The sequence below is a fragment of the Choloepus didactylus genome, chromosome 8 (genome assembly GCF_015220235.1).
Source record: "Choloepus didactylus isolate mChoDid1 chromosome 8, mChoDid1.pri, whole genome shotgun sequence".
Taxonomy (NCBI): domain Eukaryota; kingdom Metazoa; phylum Chordata; class Mammalia; order Pilosa; family Megalonychidae; genus Choloepus; species Choloepus didactylus.
In genome coordinates, this window is record NC_051314.1 from 40,348,129 (window position 1) to 40,366,520 (window position 18,392).

Below are 18,392 nucleotides of genomic sequence, written 5' to 3' on the forward strand. Positions count from 1 at the left end.
TTTGAGATCTGATGGTAGGAGGTTAAAATCTGTTATGATTTTAGAAAACAAAAATGTTTCTCCTGTAGGTACTCATGTAATGGAAGGCTCTGGAAGAATGGTAGTTACTGCTGTTGGTGTAAATTCTCAAACTGGAATTATCTTTACTTTACTTGGATCTGGAGGTGAAGAGGAAGAGAAGAAAGATGAGAAGAAAAAGGAAAAGAAAAGTAAGTCTGTCACTTTGTTTTAAGAATTGATATTTGGAAATCAGTATGTCAACTAGAATGTAAGAACTGGTACAGAAAGCAGACTTCACTCATGAAATTTTGATATGAAAAATCTTAAATTTTAAATTTAAATTAAAGAATTTAAATCTTAAAAATTCTTTAAAAAAGAATTTTACCCAATACTGTACTTTCAAGTTGTAGAGTTAATTGAGGAAAAGTTTTTCTTTTATATTTACTAGTCCGTGAAGGGACTTCAAGTGAAAATATCATTACACTTTGCAATAACCAGACAAATTCAGCCTCTGCTTAAACACATCCATTGGTTTATTGTGTTTATTCTTTAGTTTTAGAATCTCCCCTGTCATCTGACCAGCAAAATGAACTGAACCATTACTTCCTAATTGCGTATTTTTTCCTGCTACTTCAGTAATAGCCTTGTTTGTCAGCCGATAACACTTTGGTCTCCTTGAGCTTTTAATCTTTTTCAGGTTTGCTAACTATATTTCCTCTTCTGTTCTTATGCAGTTGGTTTTTTTGGACATAAGAAGACTTCACTTTGACACCTATTATGTTTGTCTTGCTAAATATTCTGCCCTTCATTAAGATATCAAGGGTTGTTTTTTTTTTTAATTGATATCCAGTATATATGTCAGTGTTTTTAATATTTGAGTGTTTATTTTGTTCTTTGGATTTTATCTTTAGTTATGAAATCCCCATTTCAGACAACGGTATTTGAAAAGTTCTGGCTGCAGGTGAGGGTGGGAAGTCACACATCCAAGGTTTGCCCTATCCTTTTCCTCATGGGGGCTCTTAATGTGCCTCCATAGGCTTCTTAAGGCTGTGTGGAATGTAATTTGAAAACCAATAGTAACAATATTATTTACTGAGTGTTTTACATGCATTAGCTCATTAGTCTTTACATATATATGAAGTAAAGACTGTTCATCTTTTTTAATCATGATTAAACTAAGACTTTATGGTGGTTTTGTAACTTGTTCCTGGCAAAGAGCTAGTAAGTAGCAGAACAAACCATCTTCTCTCTGGCTCAAGAACCTATGCTCTTAACTATACACTGTGCTACATCCTAATATCTAAGGTTTAAAGTTAAAGAACCCTATCAAAAATTGAAGGGAGGTTTTCATCATGACATTATTCTTATTGACCACACAGTGTCCTTTCCAATAAACACTCTTACTAAGTTCTCTGTACCTGTTCTTATTAATCCAGTCCAGTATAATCCCAGGAATTAACATCTAGCTCACTGTCTACGGTTTGTCTTTTTTTTTTTTTTTTTTTTTTAACACTACAGTACAACATTTTTCCATTCATGGACTTTCAGCCCATCTCCCATTTCCTTGATGCATGAGAGGTTCTCAGAGGCAGTCCAGGGTAGTTTGCCTTGGTTTCCTCAGTAGCCTGGAAGGTGGCTGTCTGGTCTCTCTCCAGATTTGAGCTCACTGATAGTAACTAAGTATTCTCTTACTATCTCCTCATCTGTCTGGAGCTTCAGGTCCTTCTTGACCATACTTGTTCCATCTTTTCCAGTTTGAAGATAGTTCTCCTTGATAGAGAAGCTGGAAGAAAAAAATAGTTTGAATGGTTCTGCTTCCTTTTTGTTGTTTTTTTAACATACTGCCTACCCCGAACAGTAGACCCATGCTCTCCTTAATCACTTTATTGTTACATTTTCATGTTTCTTCCTTCTCTAAATCTAACCTAAGTTGGCGCATTACCTTAACTAATAACGCTATTGCTTATTCTGTACATTCATATTGTGGTTTTACTTTATTTTCCCCTCCTATCTTGTATGCATACCACTTTTGTTCACACTCCCTTCAAAGTTCTACTGTGTGCCTGGTGTCTTTCTATGATATTCCTCCTTCCATTTCCCCCTCTCCCCTAGTCTGCTTTCTTAGTGTCAAATGTCTATTTAGTTTGGAAACTTCTAGTAACATATTTGGCTTTTTTATAGCATTTTTAAGGGTAAAGTCTTATGGAGAAATCAAACAAGTATAGATACAACAAATTGTTTTGTAGTATTCTCCTGTGGATAAGATCTAGGGAATAATTGACCATGCAGGTTATTACAAACCAAGTGCTGTCAAATCTGTAGGCACACACACACCATTGTGAAACAATTCTGTTATAGAAATGTGAACTACCTCTGCATAATTTAGTATAGCTGTATTCATTTCTTTTGGAAGCTTTAATTCCCATTTTGTTCCAACAGATAAGAAACAAGATGGAGCTATTGAGAATCGCAACAAAGGTAAATTCAGGAGCATAAATGCACAGTTAGATTGTTTTCATTATACCCAAAAATATATCAGCTGTGTAATAATTTCGTCTAGAAGTAGATGATGTGTAGCAGGTGAAACTAACAATATATATTAACATGGGTTAACCTCTCTTCCTGCCAGTGCTGTATGCATGCTGCCTATATAGTGTTAATAAGATTATAATTATGATTTGTGGTAGTGAGCTTAGAAAACTCCAGATGTAGGTAACTTCCAATTTGAACATTTTAGGCATTTTAATATGTTACTGTGTGCTTTATTACTAGCAAAAATTTATAAGAAACAAAATATGCACCGTAGTTAATGTAAATGATTATTGCATTTATTTAGGAGTCTTATATGTACACATTTGTCTTATATATATGAGCGTACATTATGGGAGGTATTTTTGCTGTTTGGGATAAGTCTTGCTACCTAACACAATACACCAGAGGAGAAACGGTTTAGTATCCTTTAGTTCTTAGTTTAAGGGATCTGTGTTTCATTTCTTTGCCTCATCCCTACTACCTAGCACAACATTCTCAAATTGTGTATAAAATTTCACAACCTAATGTAGCTATTACCTTGTTTTCACTCTGTAGACCCACATACAAGGCTGAATGCCTAAACGTTTTTTACTTTCTATAATAAGAAACTGATTTTTTTTAATTGGTTTTGATATATTACCAGTGAGTGTGCCTTTAAAAAGTAGTCAAATAAGATTTGCTCTTAAATGTAGCAAAAGCCCAGGATGGTGCGGCCATGGAAATGCAGCCATTGAAGAGTGAAGAAGGTGGAGATGGTGATGAAAAAGACAAAAAGAAAGCAAATTTGCCAAAAAAAGAAAAATCCGTTTTACAAGGGAAACTTACAAAACTGGCTGTTCAGATTGGCAAAGCAGGTATGAAAATAATGAGGGTGTTTTATTTTAAAATATGCTTTCTGCTTAGAAACTGTCTTTTGACACACTTTGTTGTTTAGCGAGTGGGAAGGGAGTTTTAAAAAATTTCAATTTTATCCACAATATGCCTGGCCCTTTGAGTTACTGCAGGTCTCATAATATCATTTCAACTTAGGGTCTGTTATCTCCATCTTAGCATTAAGGGAATTATCCACTGTCAATAAGCTAGTAAATGGTCAGGCTAGGATTAGCTCCTGAGTCTGACCAATTCACAAGTCTCTGCCCTGAATCTCTTGGTGCTAGCGGTGAGGTTATTCAGTGCAGATAACCTGACAGTAATTAAATTTTTAAAAAATTTCACCACACAGTTTGCTCATCTTTTTACTGGTTATCTGTGCAACAACTTAGGTATGTGGTTTTTTGAAAGTTATTGTTTAGTTAAACTGAATGGAATAGAGCATTACCCTACTAAAGCCAAAGTTGCTAACTTGCTGCTTTCCTTAGAAAGCACCTGTTAATAGAGCTACTTATTAGAAAATAATGACAAAGGCAGAGCATGTCCTCCAGCAGTATTATCTTTATCAAAGAACATTGTGTGGTTAAGTCAGCATATATTATTAAAATCACGTCAGTTGTATCATTCTATTAGTTCATAGGAGTATGTTGAAGAAATTGAAGTTTTTGCTTCTATCCTCAATAAACTTGTTTTCTAATAGCAAATATTTGCTTTTTGTAATATGTAATGAAACGGTAGTACTGATTTATATAGTGTTAGGGGAAAAGGTGCATTTGATATGGTAATGGTATTTAGTAGACATTGGATTGGTTTATGAGATCGACTGGTGAGCCTTCCTTATCTTTTACTACTCATTTATAAAGGACTAAATATCTCACAGAGAAGAAAGTTAAATCTTTTTAGTTTATGGTTAATTAATTTTCTAAGTTACTGGAGCAGTAAGGATAGACCAAAAATGTTTATATTAATAATAATTTGGATAATTTTGTGTGGTTTTTATTTAAATGTAGGGTTGAATATTTAATTCCAGGCCTCCCCCTTGATGAGATTCTTAACTCTGACATGGTCAAGTGATGAGTTAGGTGCAAAAAGAGGGTAACAGTTTCTCAGAGAAATTAAAATAAATATTGCCAAACTAATTATAATGCTTCCAGGGTCTGATATGTAACTGGTAGTATCTGGAATATTAAAGTAATTGCATTTTTCTTTTTTTTTAAATACTGAAAGGTCTTTTGATGTCTGCCATCACAGTAATCATCCTAGTACTATATTTTGTAATTGATACATTCTGGATTCAGAAGAGACCATGGCTTGCTGAGTGCACACCAATTTACATACAATATTTTGTGAAGTTCTTCATTATCGGAGTTACAGTTTTAGTGGTAGCAGTGCCAGAAGGTCTTCCACTTGCAGTCACTATCTCACTGGCGTATTCAGTTAAGGTAAGGAGAAAATAGTTAAGTAGATGTATCATAGTTAAAGCCTCATCTGGAATAGAAATACAAATCTGGATACTTTCTTTTCCAATTCTGAAAATAGAGGGTTTCTATAAATTTACATTAAATTTTCTTTAGAAATGCTGTCTTTAATTCCTTCTCCCTCCCACCTGTTGAATGACTATACTTCGAGCCCTCTGCATTTCTTGGAGGGCACCTTTGACACAAAACTTAAGCACAACTCTGCTGGACAAGGTTCTAGCCTAATTATTGTATGGTAGTTACGTTGTCAAGTCACATCATTTCCATCTTCCCATCTATAAATTAAAGTAAGAATGTTTGTCGTTTACCTGTGGTACAAGAGCAAAGAGGGTTCACTTTAGTCCATTCTTCTAAGGTCTCATTACTTCTATTCTTCTGTCCCTCCCTCTACTACCTAGCCCCCCCAACAATCTTGTCTCCACGCTGTTGCCACACTCGTGCTTCTAAAAACAGTAATTCAGATCATACTATTTCCTTGCTTAAAACCCTCCAGTGACTTCTTATAACACGTAAGATAAGACCCAAACTCCTCACCATACCTGCCAGGCTCTGCCTCATCTGGCTGGCCTGCTTGCCTCTCAGTGCTCATCTTCTGCCACTCATTCCCTCTCTCTCTGCTCTAGCCTTATCAGCTTTCCTGTTATTTTTCAAGTATCCCAACCATGTTCTCACTTCAGGACCCACTTGTTCCTTCCTTTGAATAATAACCACTCTCACTTTGTTCAGGTCTCTTCAAATGTAACTTTCTCTGACCACTCAATTTACAAAAGCTCAGTACTTGTTTTCCAAGAATACTAAAAAATGAGCTTAGATGGCTTTGCTTACTGACATTTACATAATCATCAGTTTGAAGATTATTAGTTTATTTTTATCAGTTTTATATATTATGTAGAAAAGATGAATTGAAAAAAAGTTTAGCTTTAATAATTTTGATCCTTCTTTCAAAATAAATTTGCAAGTGAAAAATATTTATACTTATTGGAAGAATGCTGCTCTTGTAAATTTTCTAATATTAATTAACAATTCTCCTTAAGTATCATTGCTAACTGCAATATAAAGTAATTAATTAGTTTCTGCTCACAAACACTCTTTAGTATCCCAAAGTGTTTTTCACCAGACCTATCATGAAAAGAATATTTTTTGCCTACTGTTTGATTTATATTCATTCCAGGCATTTAACGTCTTTTTGTTTAAAAATAAAATGGTTAATGTATCAAGGTGATAATGAAATAGTGTATTCATTTGTTTATCTTTTTATTGATGTTTAAAACAATCAGGAATAATTGGAGGAAATACAAATTTTAGATGCATTGATCAGTCATTTTACTTACACTAAGATTAGTTCATTTTGAGTGATCGGTGATATTAATTTTTCGGTTTATCAGAAAGATATTGGCAGGATTGATTTGTGTTCTGTTAATAGAAAGTTAATAAGAGCGTTTTAACTACTATTTTTTAAGATTTTATTAAATGGGTATTTAACCCTTGCATTATTAAGTACAGGTCTTTTCACTGAATTGTAGTCTTTATGGATCCTGTTGGTGTTTTGCAAGTTTCTTCACTGCAAAACTTCACTCTTTTAATATTTAATGCACAAGTAATTCAGGAAGTACACATCTGTTTTCCACATATTTATTTCTTTAAGGAACCAGTTCTTTGCAGCATCTTGTGTAATAGTAGTCACAGAACACGCTGTAAAATAGCTATGTGTTTTTTAAGCCATTCCATATATGTATCAAGAATTAATTATAAAGCATTTTAACTTAAATGCTCTTTGGGACAACTCTAAACTCTTGGTTTTTTAGAAACTATCTTTTTTTGTTATTCGGTGAGAAAAAGAAGTGACACACATTCTGATGCTTAGGATGAGAATTGCAGTCCACCAGCATACAGAATAAATGAAAATGATCCATTCTGGTTTTGATAAGTTAACTCAGTCTGTAAGAATGAAAAAAAAAAAAAAAAAAAAAAAATGGGCAACTACATGTCCTCTGCTTTACCTGATAATAGCTACTTTTTCCCCTGGTGATTGATAGAAGAATCTCATTTTCCACTTAATAAGCAGACTTAATAATTAAATGTAATTTAATACTTACACTATTATAAGTACCATTGTAGTTAGAGTACAGATTGTCATTGCTCTTGTAATGCAAGGACACTTTTGCAGGAGCTGTTGGAGGCATATAGTCTATGTGATTTGCATATGGGTGCAAGTATCTGCATTCATTTACTAGATTGTTATGCATTTGGTAAAGTGATTGAAAAAAAGTGATCGAAACTACGGGAAGGTTTTTGCATTTTAGCATATTTGAATAAGTCAAATATACCAAAATTCTTCCAGCCTTAAATTGGTACTTTGTGCTGTGCATCTGTGTATAGCTGGGGATTTTAGTAATGATTTTAAAGCAATTTATAGTAATTTTAATATAATGAGGTGATTGGTTGTAAAAATAACTAGATTTTTTTTGTTACTGTAGAAAATGATGAAAGATAATAACCTAGTAAGGCATCTGGATGCTTGTGAAACCATGGGAAATGCTACAGCCATTTGTTCAGATAAAACAGGAACATTGACAATGAACAGAATGACTGTTGTCCAAGCTTACATAAATGAAAAACATTATAAAAAGATTCCTGAACCGGAAGATATTCCACCAAATATTTTGTCCTATCTTGTAACAGGAATTTCTGTGAATTGTGCTTATACATCAAAAATATTGGTAAGGTTTCTTTAATAACTACTGTATGTACCAAATCCAGTTTTCAAATTTGTAATGAGTGAACTATATATATTTCTTCAGACCTACCATTACTAAATAAGTTGAAGACTTGTATTGTCTTAGGTTTTTAAAAGGCATATATCATGTAATGTATATAAGTTTCTTTTGATATGTCATGATTAAGGATTATTGATTAAAATGTACATTCTACTTACGTGTATTTTTCTCTTAAATTTTGAATTTCCTGTGTTCAAAAACTTGGAAGCATTAAAATCAGAAAAAGGTTTTAGTAAATTCTTATTAAGCTCATTTTGTGAAAGCCCAGGCTATCTTATTGTAGAATGTCAGTGTTCCGTTTTCAACTCAAAATACTATGTTTTATATACTTGTTTTATGTGCTGTTTGTCTTGGTTTCTTGGTAGTTCCTACCTATAAGATAGTTCTTAAACTTTTTTGTGACTAACATAAAATAATTCTATATTTGTGCTACCTTAGGAAAAAATATTTTTAACTTTACAAGTTTTTTAAATCTTATTTATAATTTAGAGCATGATATGTTTGAGTTGATATATGTTCTAGTGATTTATGTTTGAATACCATGAACAAAATTAATATTGCAAGTTGTTTAGTTAGTGAAAATTTACATGAATTGGATTCTTGGCCTGGAAAGTTATGGGATCTTGGTTCTAGATTTACTTTTGCCTTTTACTACCTGAAAGTCTAAGCTTTACGTTCTTCAGTCCTTAAGTAAAGATGATCCTGTTTGTCCTTAATACCCTTGGGGTGATCGTGTAAGGTGATACTTGTGAAGATACTATGAAAGAAATAAAGCTTTTCTATACATTTAAAGAAATAGTATTTACTGCATTTGCTTTTATTTTAATCCATTAAAGTGTTTTTGAGTAGCTTTAATTTTGAATTATTTACAAATATGTAAGTAAATGTTCAGTGAAAATAGAAAGAGAAAAGGAAAGGAATTAAAATTTATTAAGTTCCACCATGTGTTGGGAGCCAACTGTAAACTTACACTTTTTTTCTCGTTTAATTCCTGGGTCATAAGTGCTCCTGTTTTACAGATGCTGAAGCCGAGGATCACAGCAGTTGGGTAAACTTGCCCGGAAGTTGATACTGCTAGTAACTGACAGGGCTGATTTCTCACCCCAGAGCTTCTTTCTATCTTACCTTTCTGTGTACCTCTTTGAAATGCTTTTATTAGTAGTTTCCTATATAATTTTGTTTTGGAATGTAGTATGCTGTTTTACTTTATAAGTTAAACTTTCATAGATAAACAAGATGATACTAGCTTCTAAACCTTTTTTTCTTACAGCCACCAGAGAAAGAGGGTGGATTGCCTCGTCATGTTGGTAATAAAACTGAATGTGCCTTGTTGGGACTTCTTTTGGATTTAAAACGGGATTATCAGGATGTTAGAAATGAAATACCAGAAGAAGCACTGTACAAAGTCTACACCTTCAATTCTGTTAGGAAATCCATGAGTACTGTCCTGAAAAATTCAGATGGAAGTTATCGAATATTCAGCAAGGGTGCATCTGAGATAATTCTGAAAAAGTAAGAGTAATATGTTTAGATGAATAAATTGCTGACTCTAGTTACTTTATGGAATATCTGCTATGTTATTGTTTTTTTGTGTGTGAACATCTGGCATTTGTTAGGTCCTCAGAGCTTTGGGGCTATATTTTATGGTATCCAGACATTTGCCCATGTTATTCTACCATTACACACCCTGGCTCCTCTTATTTCTTAGTATTTTGACAGAGGGAGAATAAAACCATTGTAATTAGTCTGGTAGATTTATTGATGTAAACTTTGGTGTTTGTTTTTAGACACATTGATTCCCTTGTTATATAGTATTGTTAAAATTAAAAGCCTCCTGAGAAGAAAACTTCTTCAACAATGCATTGTAGATAGTAGATTCAAAAATGTGATGAATGAATTATAGATTAGTTTCTAGAATAGCAAACCAGTAAAACTGGATCTTGAGAATTCTTCTTTTATATCAGATTGAGGTTTATCATTTTATGCTGCTGCAGTGTCATATTTAAATATCTCTTTTTTGAATAGTAATTTTTCTTACTTTCCTTTAACAGACATCCATTTTGACCTTATATGTTTATATGTAATTTTCTTAATGTTTCTGTTACTACAAGTGTTGAAGTTATTTTGGTTTCTTTAATGGTAGCAGAGAACTGTTTAAAAAAAATTAAGAGCAATTTTGGAAAAGTTGAAACTTACTGAAATTGAACCATAGAATACATTTCTACTGTTAATATAAAATATTTATACTTTCAGTTGCTTATATGTGGATTATAATCTAGAGCTATTTTAATGAATGCTTAATAGATTTTAAACTAACAGGTTTAAAACAAGTACGTAAATAACTGAAAAGGTAGCAGCTGATAAATGGATGCAAAGTTTTAAGATGAGAAACCACACTATGAGAGGTGTGGCCTTTAAGATAGGTTTTAGTGTGAAGTAAGAATATCAAGGTGAAGGAAGTACATAAAGCAAAAGAGGTCATTTTAGGGGAATAGCTAGTCATGTAGCTCAGCTCAGTAGTCTTGGGCTTTTTGTGGCCCAGAGGCTACATATACATCTTTCCTCGCCCTGTAGTATATCTGTTTATTTCATTTCACTGTGAAAAGTTAGAAATCAGACCCATCCGTGATTAGATGGGTAGCAGATAGATGATATAGTGGAATGACTAGGGAGATATTTGAGGCAAAACAGATCAAGCTTTGACTCTTCTGCAACTAACTAGCTGTGGGATCTTGGGCAGGTTCTTCCTTAGCTTCCATTTTCCTCCACTGAAAAAGGGGGTGATGACCACCAACTCTGTGACAGTTAATAAAATAATACATATCAAATATCCAGCATGGAACCTGATATTTAGTAAATATACAGTAAGTGTTCCCACAGTAAAATTCACATTTTGTTGGCGAGGCTCTTAAATGTTAGGCTGAGCTGTTAAAACTTAAGTAGGCCAGATAATGCAACTGAATTATTTTTTTTTTCCTCAGGTTGTTGAATGATCAAAACTGAAAATAATTCTTGCATCAGGAAATAAGGTGGATTGGAAGAAAAAGGATGTTCTAGAGATAGAAATGAGTTAAAAGTCTATTATAATAGGTTTAGCTTGAAATAAGATGAGGTAGTAGTGGAGGGGAATAGAAAAGAAAGGATGCATTCAGAAGACTGTTCAGAGGAGAAATATATAGGGTTTAGGAGGTAATAGAGTATAGTTAATGAGGAAAAAGTAAGTATTCAGGTAAAACTTTAGAGTTGTATTGAAGTGATTGTAGTAACGTTGATGCCCATTACATGGGAAATGAGAAGGTTGGCTTTCAGTCTTGGATGGGTTGAGTTTAAGGTACTGGTGAAACATCTGGGTGGAGCTCTTCAGCAGTAATGGAATGCTTTAGAAAAATGTCAAAATCAGATGAGGATTTGGGAATCACTTCCTTAAAAGAGGGAGGAGAGGGCATCTTCAAGGGAGGAGGAGTAAAGAGAGGCAGTGTGAAAATTAAACTTTAAATAGGGACATATATAGTATAATTCTTATTTACATAATTAAAGAAAAGGTTGTAGTTTCACTGAAAACAAAACTATTTTGGCATTACTTCTCACATTCTGATAGAATGTTTGTTTTAACAATAAGTCATGTTTTTTTAATGGTTAAGACAAAGTAGGTGATGAAATAATGCCTCAAGTAAGGATCTTATTGAACATGGGCCTTTTACATTAAAAGAAAATGTTTGTGAACTTTGTGTTAATTAAAATTAATGGCTTAATTCTATACCAAAATGGTCTGTGTATTGTTTATTCTCTGCTGTTAGGGTTTTTGTGGGGGGTGGGGGAGTGGTTAAAAAGCACTGCATTTCCAAATAGAGAAGGTTTAGAGAATATCTAAAGTGACTGATAGAATGGAGAACTATCAAATGAGTACCATAAAGAGTAGAACACACTCATTTTTGTAAAGAGGAAGGTAAAAAGTGGATATAATTTAAGTCTATAAAAATGCAACACATGTAAGTCTCTAAATTCCAGATGTCAGATCCCATGATTTCTACCATCCCAGTTCACTTAAGTGGTATTAACCATATTATTGTTAATTATTGACATTTGGATTCAACATTTCCTTTTAGGTGCTTCAAAATCTTGAGTGCTAATGGTGAGGCAAAAGTATTCAGACCAAGGGACCGTGATGATATTGTAAAAACTGTGATTGAACCGATGGCATCAGAAGGCTTGCGGACCATATGTCTTGCATTCAGAGATTTCCCAGCAGGAGAACCAGAACCAGAGTGGGATAATGAAAATGATATTGTCACCGGACTTACGTGCATTGCTGTTGTGGGGATTGAAGATCCTGTGAGACCTGAGGTGGTGAAATATTCTGTGTTCTGCATGTGCAGACTCTTTCAACTGTAGAGTATCTAGGCACTAACTGTAATCAGTTTTCTAGTAAAATTCTTGGTGTTTATGATGTTAGTTTTTTCTTTGTGAAATAAAGATAAAAGTGAAATAACAGTGCTTATGATGCACATGCTATCTTTCTAGGGTTTTTACACAACTTCTCTTGGGTAACCTGTGAGTTTATAGCATCATAACCAGCACAGTACCTTGTACAGGGTAGTTTTTTCAGATACTGTCCTTGAAGTGTGGCTAGTATGACTGAAAAACTGAATTTTTAAGTTAATTTAATTTTAATATAAATAGCCACATGTGACTGTTGGCTATCATATTGGACAGTGTGCAGCTCCAGACTTAGCTTTTCTTTTAATTTTTTTTGTCATCTATTTTTTTTTTTTAAAGTTTACTGAGTGACTGTTGTGTGCTGGCCTCTATAAGAGGCAGCAGGGACGTAGTATTTTTGAGATCTGGTCTTGGGCCTCAGAGAGTTGGTGTGTTCACGTCTTTGGAATAGCAAAATAATTCTCACCTTCAGGCCTCTGCTTTCTTATTCCCTTTGCCAGCAGTGCTGTTGTTACAGCTCTTTACAGTTTTAGCCATCAGATTGTACCTCAAATGTCATCTCCTTAGGGACTCTTAATGTGGTTTTCCTCAGTTACTTATTTCATATCCCTGTGCATTCCCCTCATCATTATCACACTTGTAATGTCTTATTTAATGTCACCTCCCCACTCCCTCCCACCAACACCCCACCACCCCACTCCACCCCCCATGTCATCAGAATGGAAAATTTAGGAGGGTTGGGGCTAAGTCTTAACTCTTCACAACATTTTTTTTCACTTGGCATACTGGCCACGTATCTATTATTCTATCTGTTTGTCTGTCCTCTCTTTTTAGAATATAAACCTAATTATTTTGTTCACTGCTGTATTTCCAGTGACTAGAATAGTGCCTGAAACTACCCATTATGTGTTGAAGCAATTAGTTGATAAAGTCTTTGAACAAAAGCTATTTTGTGTATATGTCTTCATGCCTTGTCTTCTTTGATCAGAATGTGCTCATCGGTATCTCTTTTGGTCTAGTTAACTCTTCTCATCCTTTAAGACTCTGATCAGGTAATGAACCTCTTGGAAGCCTTACCAGGCCCCTCAGGTGATTAATATAGTATAGTAGTGTTTTAAGCACATGCATTTTAGACAGAGATAAGATCTGAACACAGCAACTCTCTGGTCTAGAGCTATATACATCTCAATTTTTTTATCAAGAGTGTGATAGTACTCATACCTCACAGAGTTGAACATCAAATGAGATAATACATATAAAGCACGTGGCATAGCACCTGGGACACAGTGAGGACACAATAATATCTATCCTTTTAGTCTAGGTTCGGGGCTCCTATATCATGCTCTGAATCTATCTAACGATCTACTAACATCCTATGTTGAAATAAACATGTGTTTGCCTGTCCTCACTCAAGGCACTGACTTCTTTGACGTCCAAGACCAGATCTCAAAAATCCTATATCCCTGCTGCCTCTAGTAGTGACCAGCACATAGTAGTTACTCAGTAAACTTTTAAAAAGTAAATGATTTTTTAAAAATTAAAAGAAAAGCAAAGTCTGGAGCAGCACACTGTCTAGTATGATAGCCAATAGTCACATGTGTGTATTAAAATTAAATTAATTTAAAAATTCAGTTTCTCAGTCATACTAGCCACATTTCAAGAACTATATCTAGAAAAAAGAAAAAGAAAGAAAGAAACAAAAAAAGAACTATATCTGAAACACTATCCACTACAATGTACTGTGGGTATGATTGTGGAGAAGAGGGAGATAACATTTTGTTTTGGACTTACTAGGCCATAAGAACTTGGAATTTTATTCTGAAATTCAGTTGGGAAGTGACATGATTTATGTTGTTAAAATACTATTTCAGGTACTGTGTAAGAAATGGACTAGAAGGAAGGAAGGGTGGAAGCAGGGAACCCTATAAGATTATTTACAGCGATATGGGCAAGAGATGATTATGCTTTAGGCTGTGGATGTGGCAGTAAAGATAAAAAGCAAGGGATGATTTCAAAGTAAATGGATGTAGAACCAATAGATCAAATATGTTAGGTTTGGTTTTTGACATTGTTGAGGTGTGTGAGACATCCAAGTGTATGTCAAGTGGGCATTTGGGCCTAGAAGGCTGTAAGTGGTCTAGGCTAGAGAATTTGCATATAAGAGATCTCCTGGGGACATTGGATAGCTACAGAATAGGGCTTAGAACTGAGATATCTCCACAATTAGATGCTTTGTAGAATAGGAGGAACCACTCTCTTCACTTGTTTGACTGGGTGGATAGTAGTTGGTATTAGCAGTGTAATAAGAGAATTGGCAGAAGCAGCCTGTCAGAGGTTAGGATGAGTTCAGCAGTGGGTATTGGAATTTAAAATGCTTATGAAACATGCAGTGGATATGTACCAAGCTTTGGTCAAACAAAAACCATATAAAGTTTTATACATTGACTTATGGCTTAAATGTTACCTAAACCTAATATTAAATCAGGATGACTACAACTTTTGTCCTTTGAAAGGCATGTTACTATTTTAGTGTCCTTGGCATTGAGACTGATGGCAAGTTCTCTTTTCAAAACATGTAAAAAGTTGAACTTTATTTTTTCAGTATCACAAAATGAAAGGAGTACTTTTATAAAATGAGATGATGTAATATGAAATGTCTTTCTCTAAATGAAGATTCCAGACTGTACACTTCTGGTATAGAGAATCCTGAGTTGTTAGAGATGTAGAACAAATGCAGCTTTATTGCATATTCATAGGTACTTGAACAAAATACTTGGCCTCTTATCTGTAAAAGTAGAGGTAGGTATTTTATGAATTTTAAGTGGAAGTATTTGGTGGTTAGTAGGGAGTCAATAATGTTAGTTTACCTTTCTTGAATGTTATTTGACACAGTTATAATCCTAGGCCAGTTTCTCCCTCTTACTCATTGCTTCCCTATCCAAATGATCCTGGGATACTACCTAATCAGTGAGTGCTTATATTCACAGATTAATTTTCTTATCCTTAAGGAATGGCTGAATATGCATTAAATTTATAAAGTAGACTAATATTTTCAAAATCTAATGGAGTTTTTGTCTGTTTTGTTTTTTTTTAGATAATCTAAGCAGACTCTGTCCTTTTGCTCACCACTGGGTCACTGGCACCTAGCACAGTGCCTGGCATTGAGTAAATATTAGCCTGAATGAATGGCTCTGATATACCTCTCCCATGATTTGAAAGGCTGAAAGTTGATTGGGTGGAGGGAAATAATTGTACAATTTAAATCTTAAAACTTACAGATACATATTTAAGTTGCTAGCACACATTTTTTAAGATACACATTACCCTGACTGGAATGTGCCTCCCTTGAAAAATACCTCAGGGTGACCATTTTCCTTAAGATATTTAATTCAGCAGTTCAACACATACAAAGCTCTGGTTATATACTAGGCACTTACTTGTTAAATGAAGGAAAGACATTGTACTAGGCATTGGTGATGCAAAGATAAGAAGATAAAGGTCTAGCCTCCAAGAAGCTAAGAAGCTTATTAATGTGCTAAGGACTCAGGCAGACAACTAAAACATGATGTAATGAGCTGTGATGGAGTATGTATAAGATGAAGGCACAGTCTTGTCTTGATAGGCTAATAAATCTCAGAGAAAAAATTAGGTTTAAACTGGATTTAAAGTAGAAGTCACAAACAGGCAGCCTGCAGACCAAATTTTAGCCTTCAGTCACGCTATCTGTGGCCCACAGGGGTGTGTTTGTGTAAGTAATGTGAAGTATTGGGAGATTACACACAAATCTGGATTTCTGCTATCTCTTAAACTCATAGGTTCTGTCAACATTGGGCTTTAATTCTACCATGGCAAAAATAAAGCTAGAGCTGAGTAGCTCTTTCATTAAGCATTCTTTTTGGGTTTGTCACTTTCAGTATTTTCTCCTTTATGTTATCTGCATGGCCCTGTGGGCATTTGAATTTACTGCTAATAGGAAATCAGTACAGGTTTTCTGGTTAGATAGGAGCCAGAAAGAATTTTCTAGGTAGAAGAAACTGTAAAAGCAAAGACACAGAAGTAATATATAGACTGTTCATCTATCAAGTGTGCAGATAGAGAGTAGTTTCAGATAAACTTAGAAAACTGAGCTAAGGTCAAATTATGACAGGTTTATGGTTTATACAATATGAGTTGAGAAATATTCAGATGTTTTTAAGAAAGTATGTTGTGTTAGAAAAAGAACTCTACCATCAAGAATATAAGATGTGTTAAAGGTGGACAAATGTAAGGCAGGCGGGGAGGAATGTAGACCCGGCATCGTTGGATGGAGAACATCTTCTTGACCAAAAGGGGGATGTGAAAGGAAATGAAATAAGCTTCAGTGGCAGAGAGATTCCAAAACCAGCCGAGAGATCACTCTGGTGGGCACTCTTACGCACACTTTAGACAACCTTTTTTAGGTTCTAAAGAATTGGGGTAGCTGGTGGTGGATACCTGAAACTATTAAACTACAACCCAGAACCCATGAATCTCGAAGACAGTTGTATAAAAATGTAGCTTATGAGGGGTGACAGTGGGATTGGGAATGCCATAAGGACCAAACTCCACTTTGTCTAGTTTATGGATGGATGTGTAGAAAAGTAGGGGAAGCAAACAAACAGACAGGGGTACCCAGTGTTCTTTTTTACTTCAATTGCTCTTTTTCACTCTAATTATTATTCTTGTTATTTTTGTGTGTCTGCTAATGAAGGTGTCAGGGATTGATTTAGGTGATGAATGTACAACTATGTAATGGTACTGTAAACAATCGAAAGTACAATTTGTTTTGTATGACTGCGTGGTATGTGAATATATCTCAATAAAATGATGATTAAAAAAAAAAAAAAAAAAAAAAGAAAAGTAGGGGAAGGAAACAAACAGAGAAAGGTACCCAGTGTTCTTTTTTACTTCAATTGCTCTTTTTCACTCTAATTATTATTCTTGTTATTTTTGTGTGTGTGCTAATGAAGGTGTCAGGGATTGATTTAGGTGATGAATGTACAACTATGTAATGGTACTGTAAACAATCGAAAGTACAGTTTGTTTTGTATGACTGCGTGGTATGTGAATATATCTCAATAAAATGATGATAAAAAAAAAAATGTAAGGCAGGGATCCCAATAAAAAGTTAATATGATAACTCAGGCAAAAAACGATGGGGACGTACGGTGCAGGGAAACTTTGAGGTAGAATCCACAGGAGTCATTGGCCTTTAGGGTATATGGAGTAAGGGTTATGAAAGTTACAGAAGACCCTTAAGTTTGTATTAGATAGGTAGGTAGGTTAGAAATCATGGGCCTCTCTTATAGACATCTAAATTCTGATGTCCACTTTGCAGGTGGAACTTTGAATCTAGCTTTCCTAATGAGGTGGGGGAAAGATATAGGTTTGGAAGTCATTAGCACATAGAGGGTAGTTGAAGGAATGGGAGTAGGTGAAGTAACCCTTAAAGGGGATGAAGTAAGAAGGAAAGTGAGCCAGCCAGAATCCAAAATTTTACTCTGGTTTGATCTGGGCAATAAAACCAGAAAGATAGAAAGCCAACCAGAAAAGAACAGCCTAATGGTTACTGGGAGAGGACAGGGAGTGCTTTTTTAAAAAGCCTTTGGTAAATATGTAGTGTAAACACATTAAGTACAATGACAACTGAAAACAAAACCTCAACTAGGACTATAGCAATGGAAGAGTTAAGAAGAGATTATTGAGAATAATTCAAGAAATATGGAGTATTTAGGTATGAAACTAATATTGTAATTATTTCTGGAACTCTGAGGTAATGCGTAGTAATTTAGTGGGAATTGTTTTCCTCTGGAAATACTAATTTTCTTATGGTTATATGATTTTTTTCCATGTAAACCAGGTACCCGATGCAATAAAGAAATGCCAGAGGGCTGGAATTACTGTGCGCATGGTCACTGGTGATAACATTAATACTGCCCGGGCTATTGCTACAAAATGTGGTATTTTACATCCTGGGGAAGATTTCCTATGCCTAGAAGGTAAAGATTTCAACAGAAGAATACGAAATGAAAAAGGAGAGGTAAGGTTTTTAAACTTTTTTGTTAAGGTTTTTAATATATTAAGAATTTCATTCAATACATACATAGTGCGTATGTACTATGAATTAGGCACCATATACGAATAAATGCAGTCCACACCAAAGGAGCAAAAAACTAACATGCAAGGAGATAAAAGGGACAATTGACAAAGAAATTGCCCTGAAGGGAGCAAGCATGTCTTGCTAGGAATGCTTTATGAAAGAAGTCTGGGTCAGTTCCGG

At 34.6% G+C, this 18,392-nt stretch overlaps 1 protein-coding gene across 3 annotated transcripts in view; it reads left to right on the forward strand.

Moving 5' to 3' along the window:
• Positions 1–18,392, forward strand: part of ATP2B1 (ATPase plasma membrane Ca2+ transporting 1) — a 144,998-nt gene that overhangs the window by 101,389 nt on the left and 25,217 nt on the right. For all 3 annotated transcript variants that reach the window (XM_037847109.1, XM_037847107.1, XM_037847108.1), the window contains exons 6-13: positions 69–209; positions 2,440–2,478; positions 3,225–3,386; positions 4,630–4,844; positions 7,358–7,600; positions 8,928–9,169; positions 11,764–12,001; positions 17,973–18,152. In XM_037847109.1, coding sequence (XP_037703037.1) covers positions 69–209; positions 2,440–2,478; positions 3,225–3,386; positions 4,630–4,844; positions 7,358–7,600; positions 8,928–9,169; positions 11,764–12,001; positions 17,973–18,152 — 1,460 coding nt within the window. The remainder of the gene's footprint in view (positions 1–68; positions 210–2,439; positions 2,479–3,224; positions 3,387–4,629; positions 4,845–7,357; positions 7,601–8,927; positions 9,170–11,763; positions 12,002–17,972; positions 18,153–18,392) is intronic.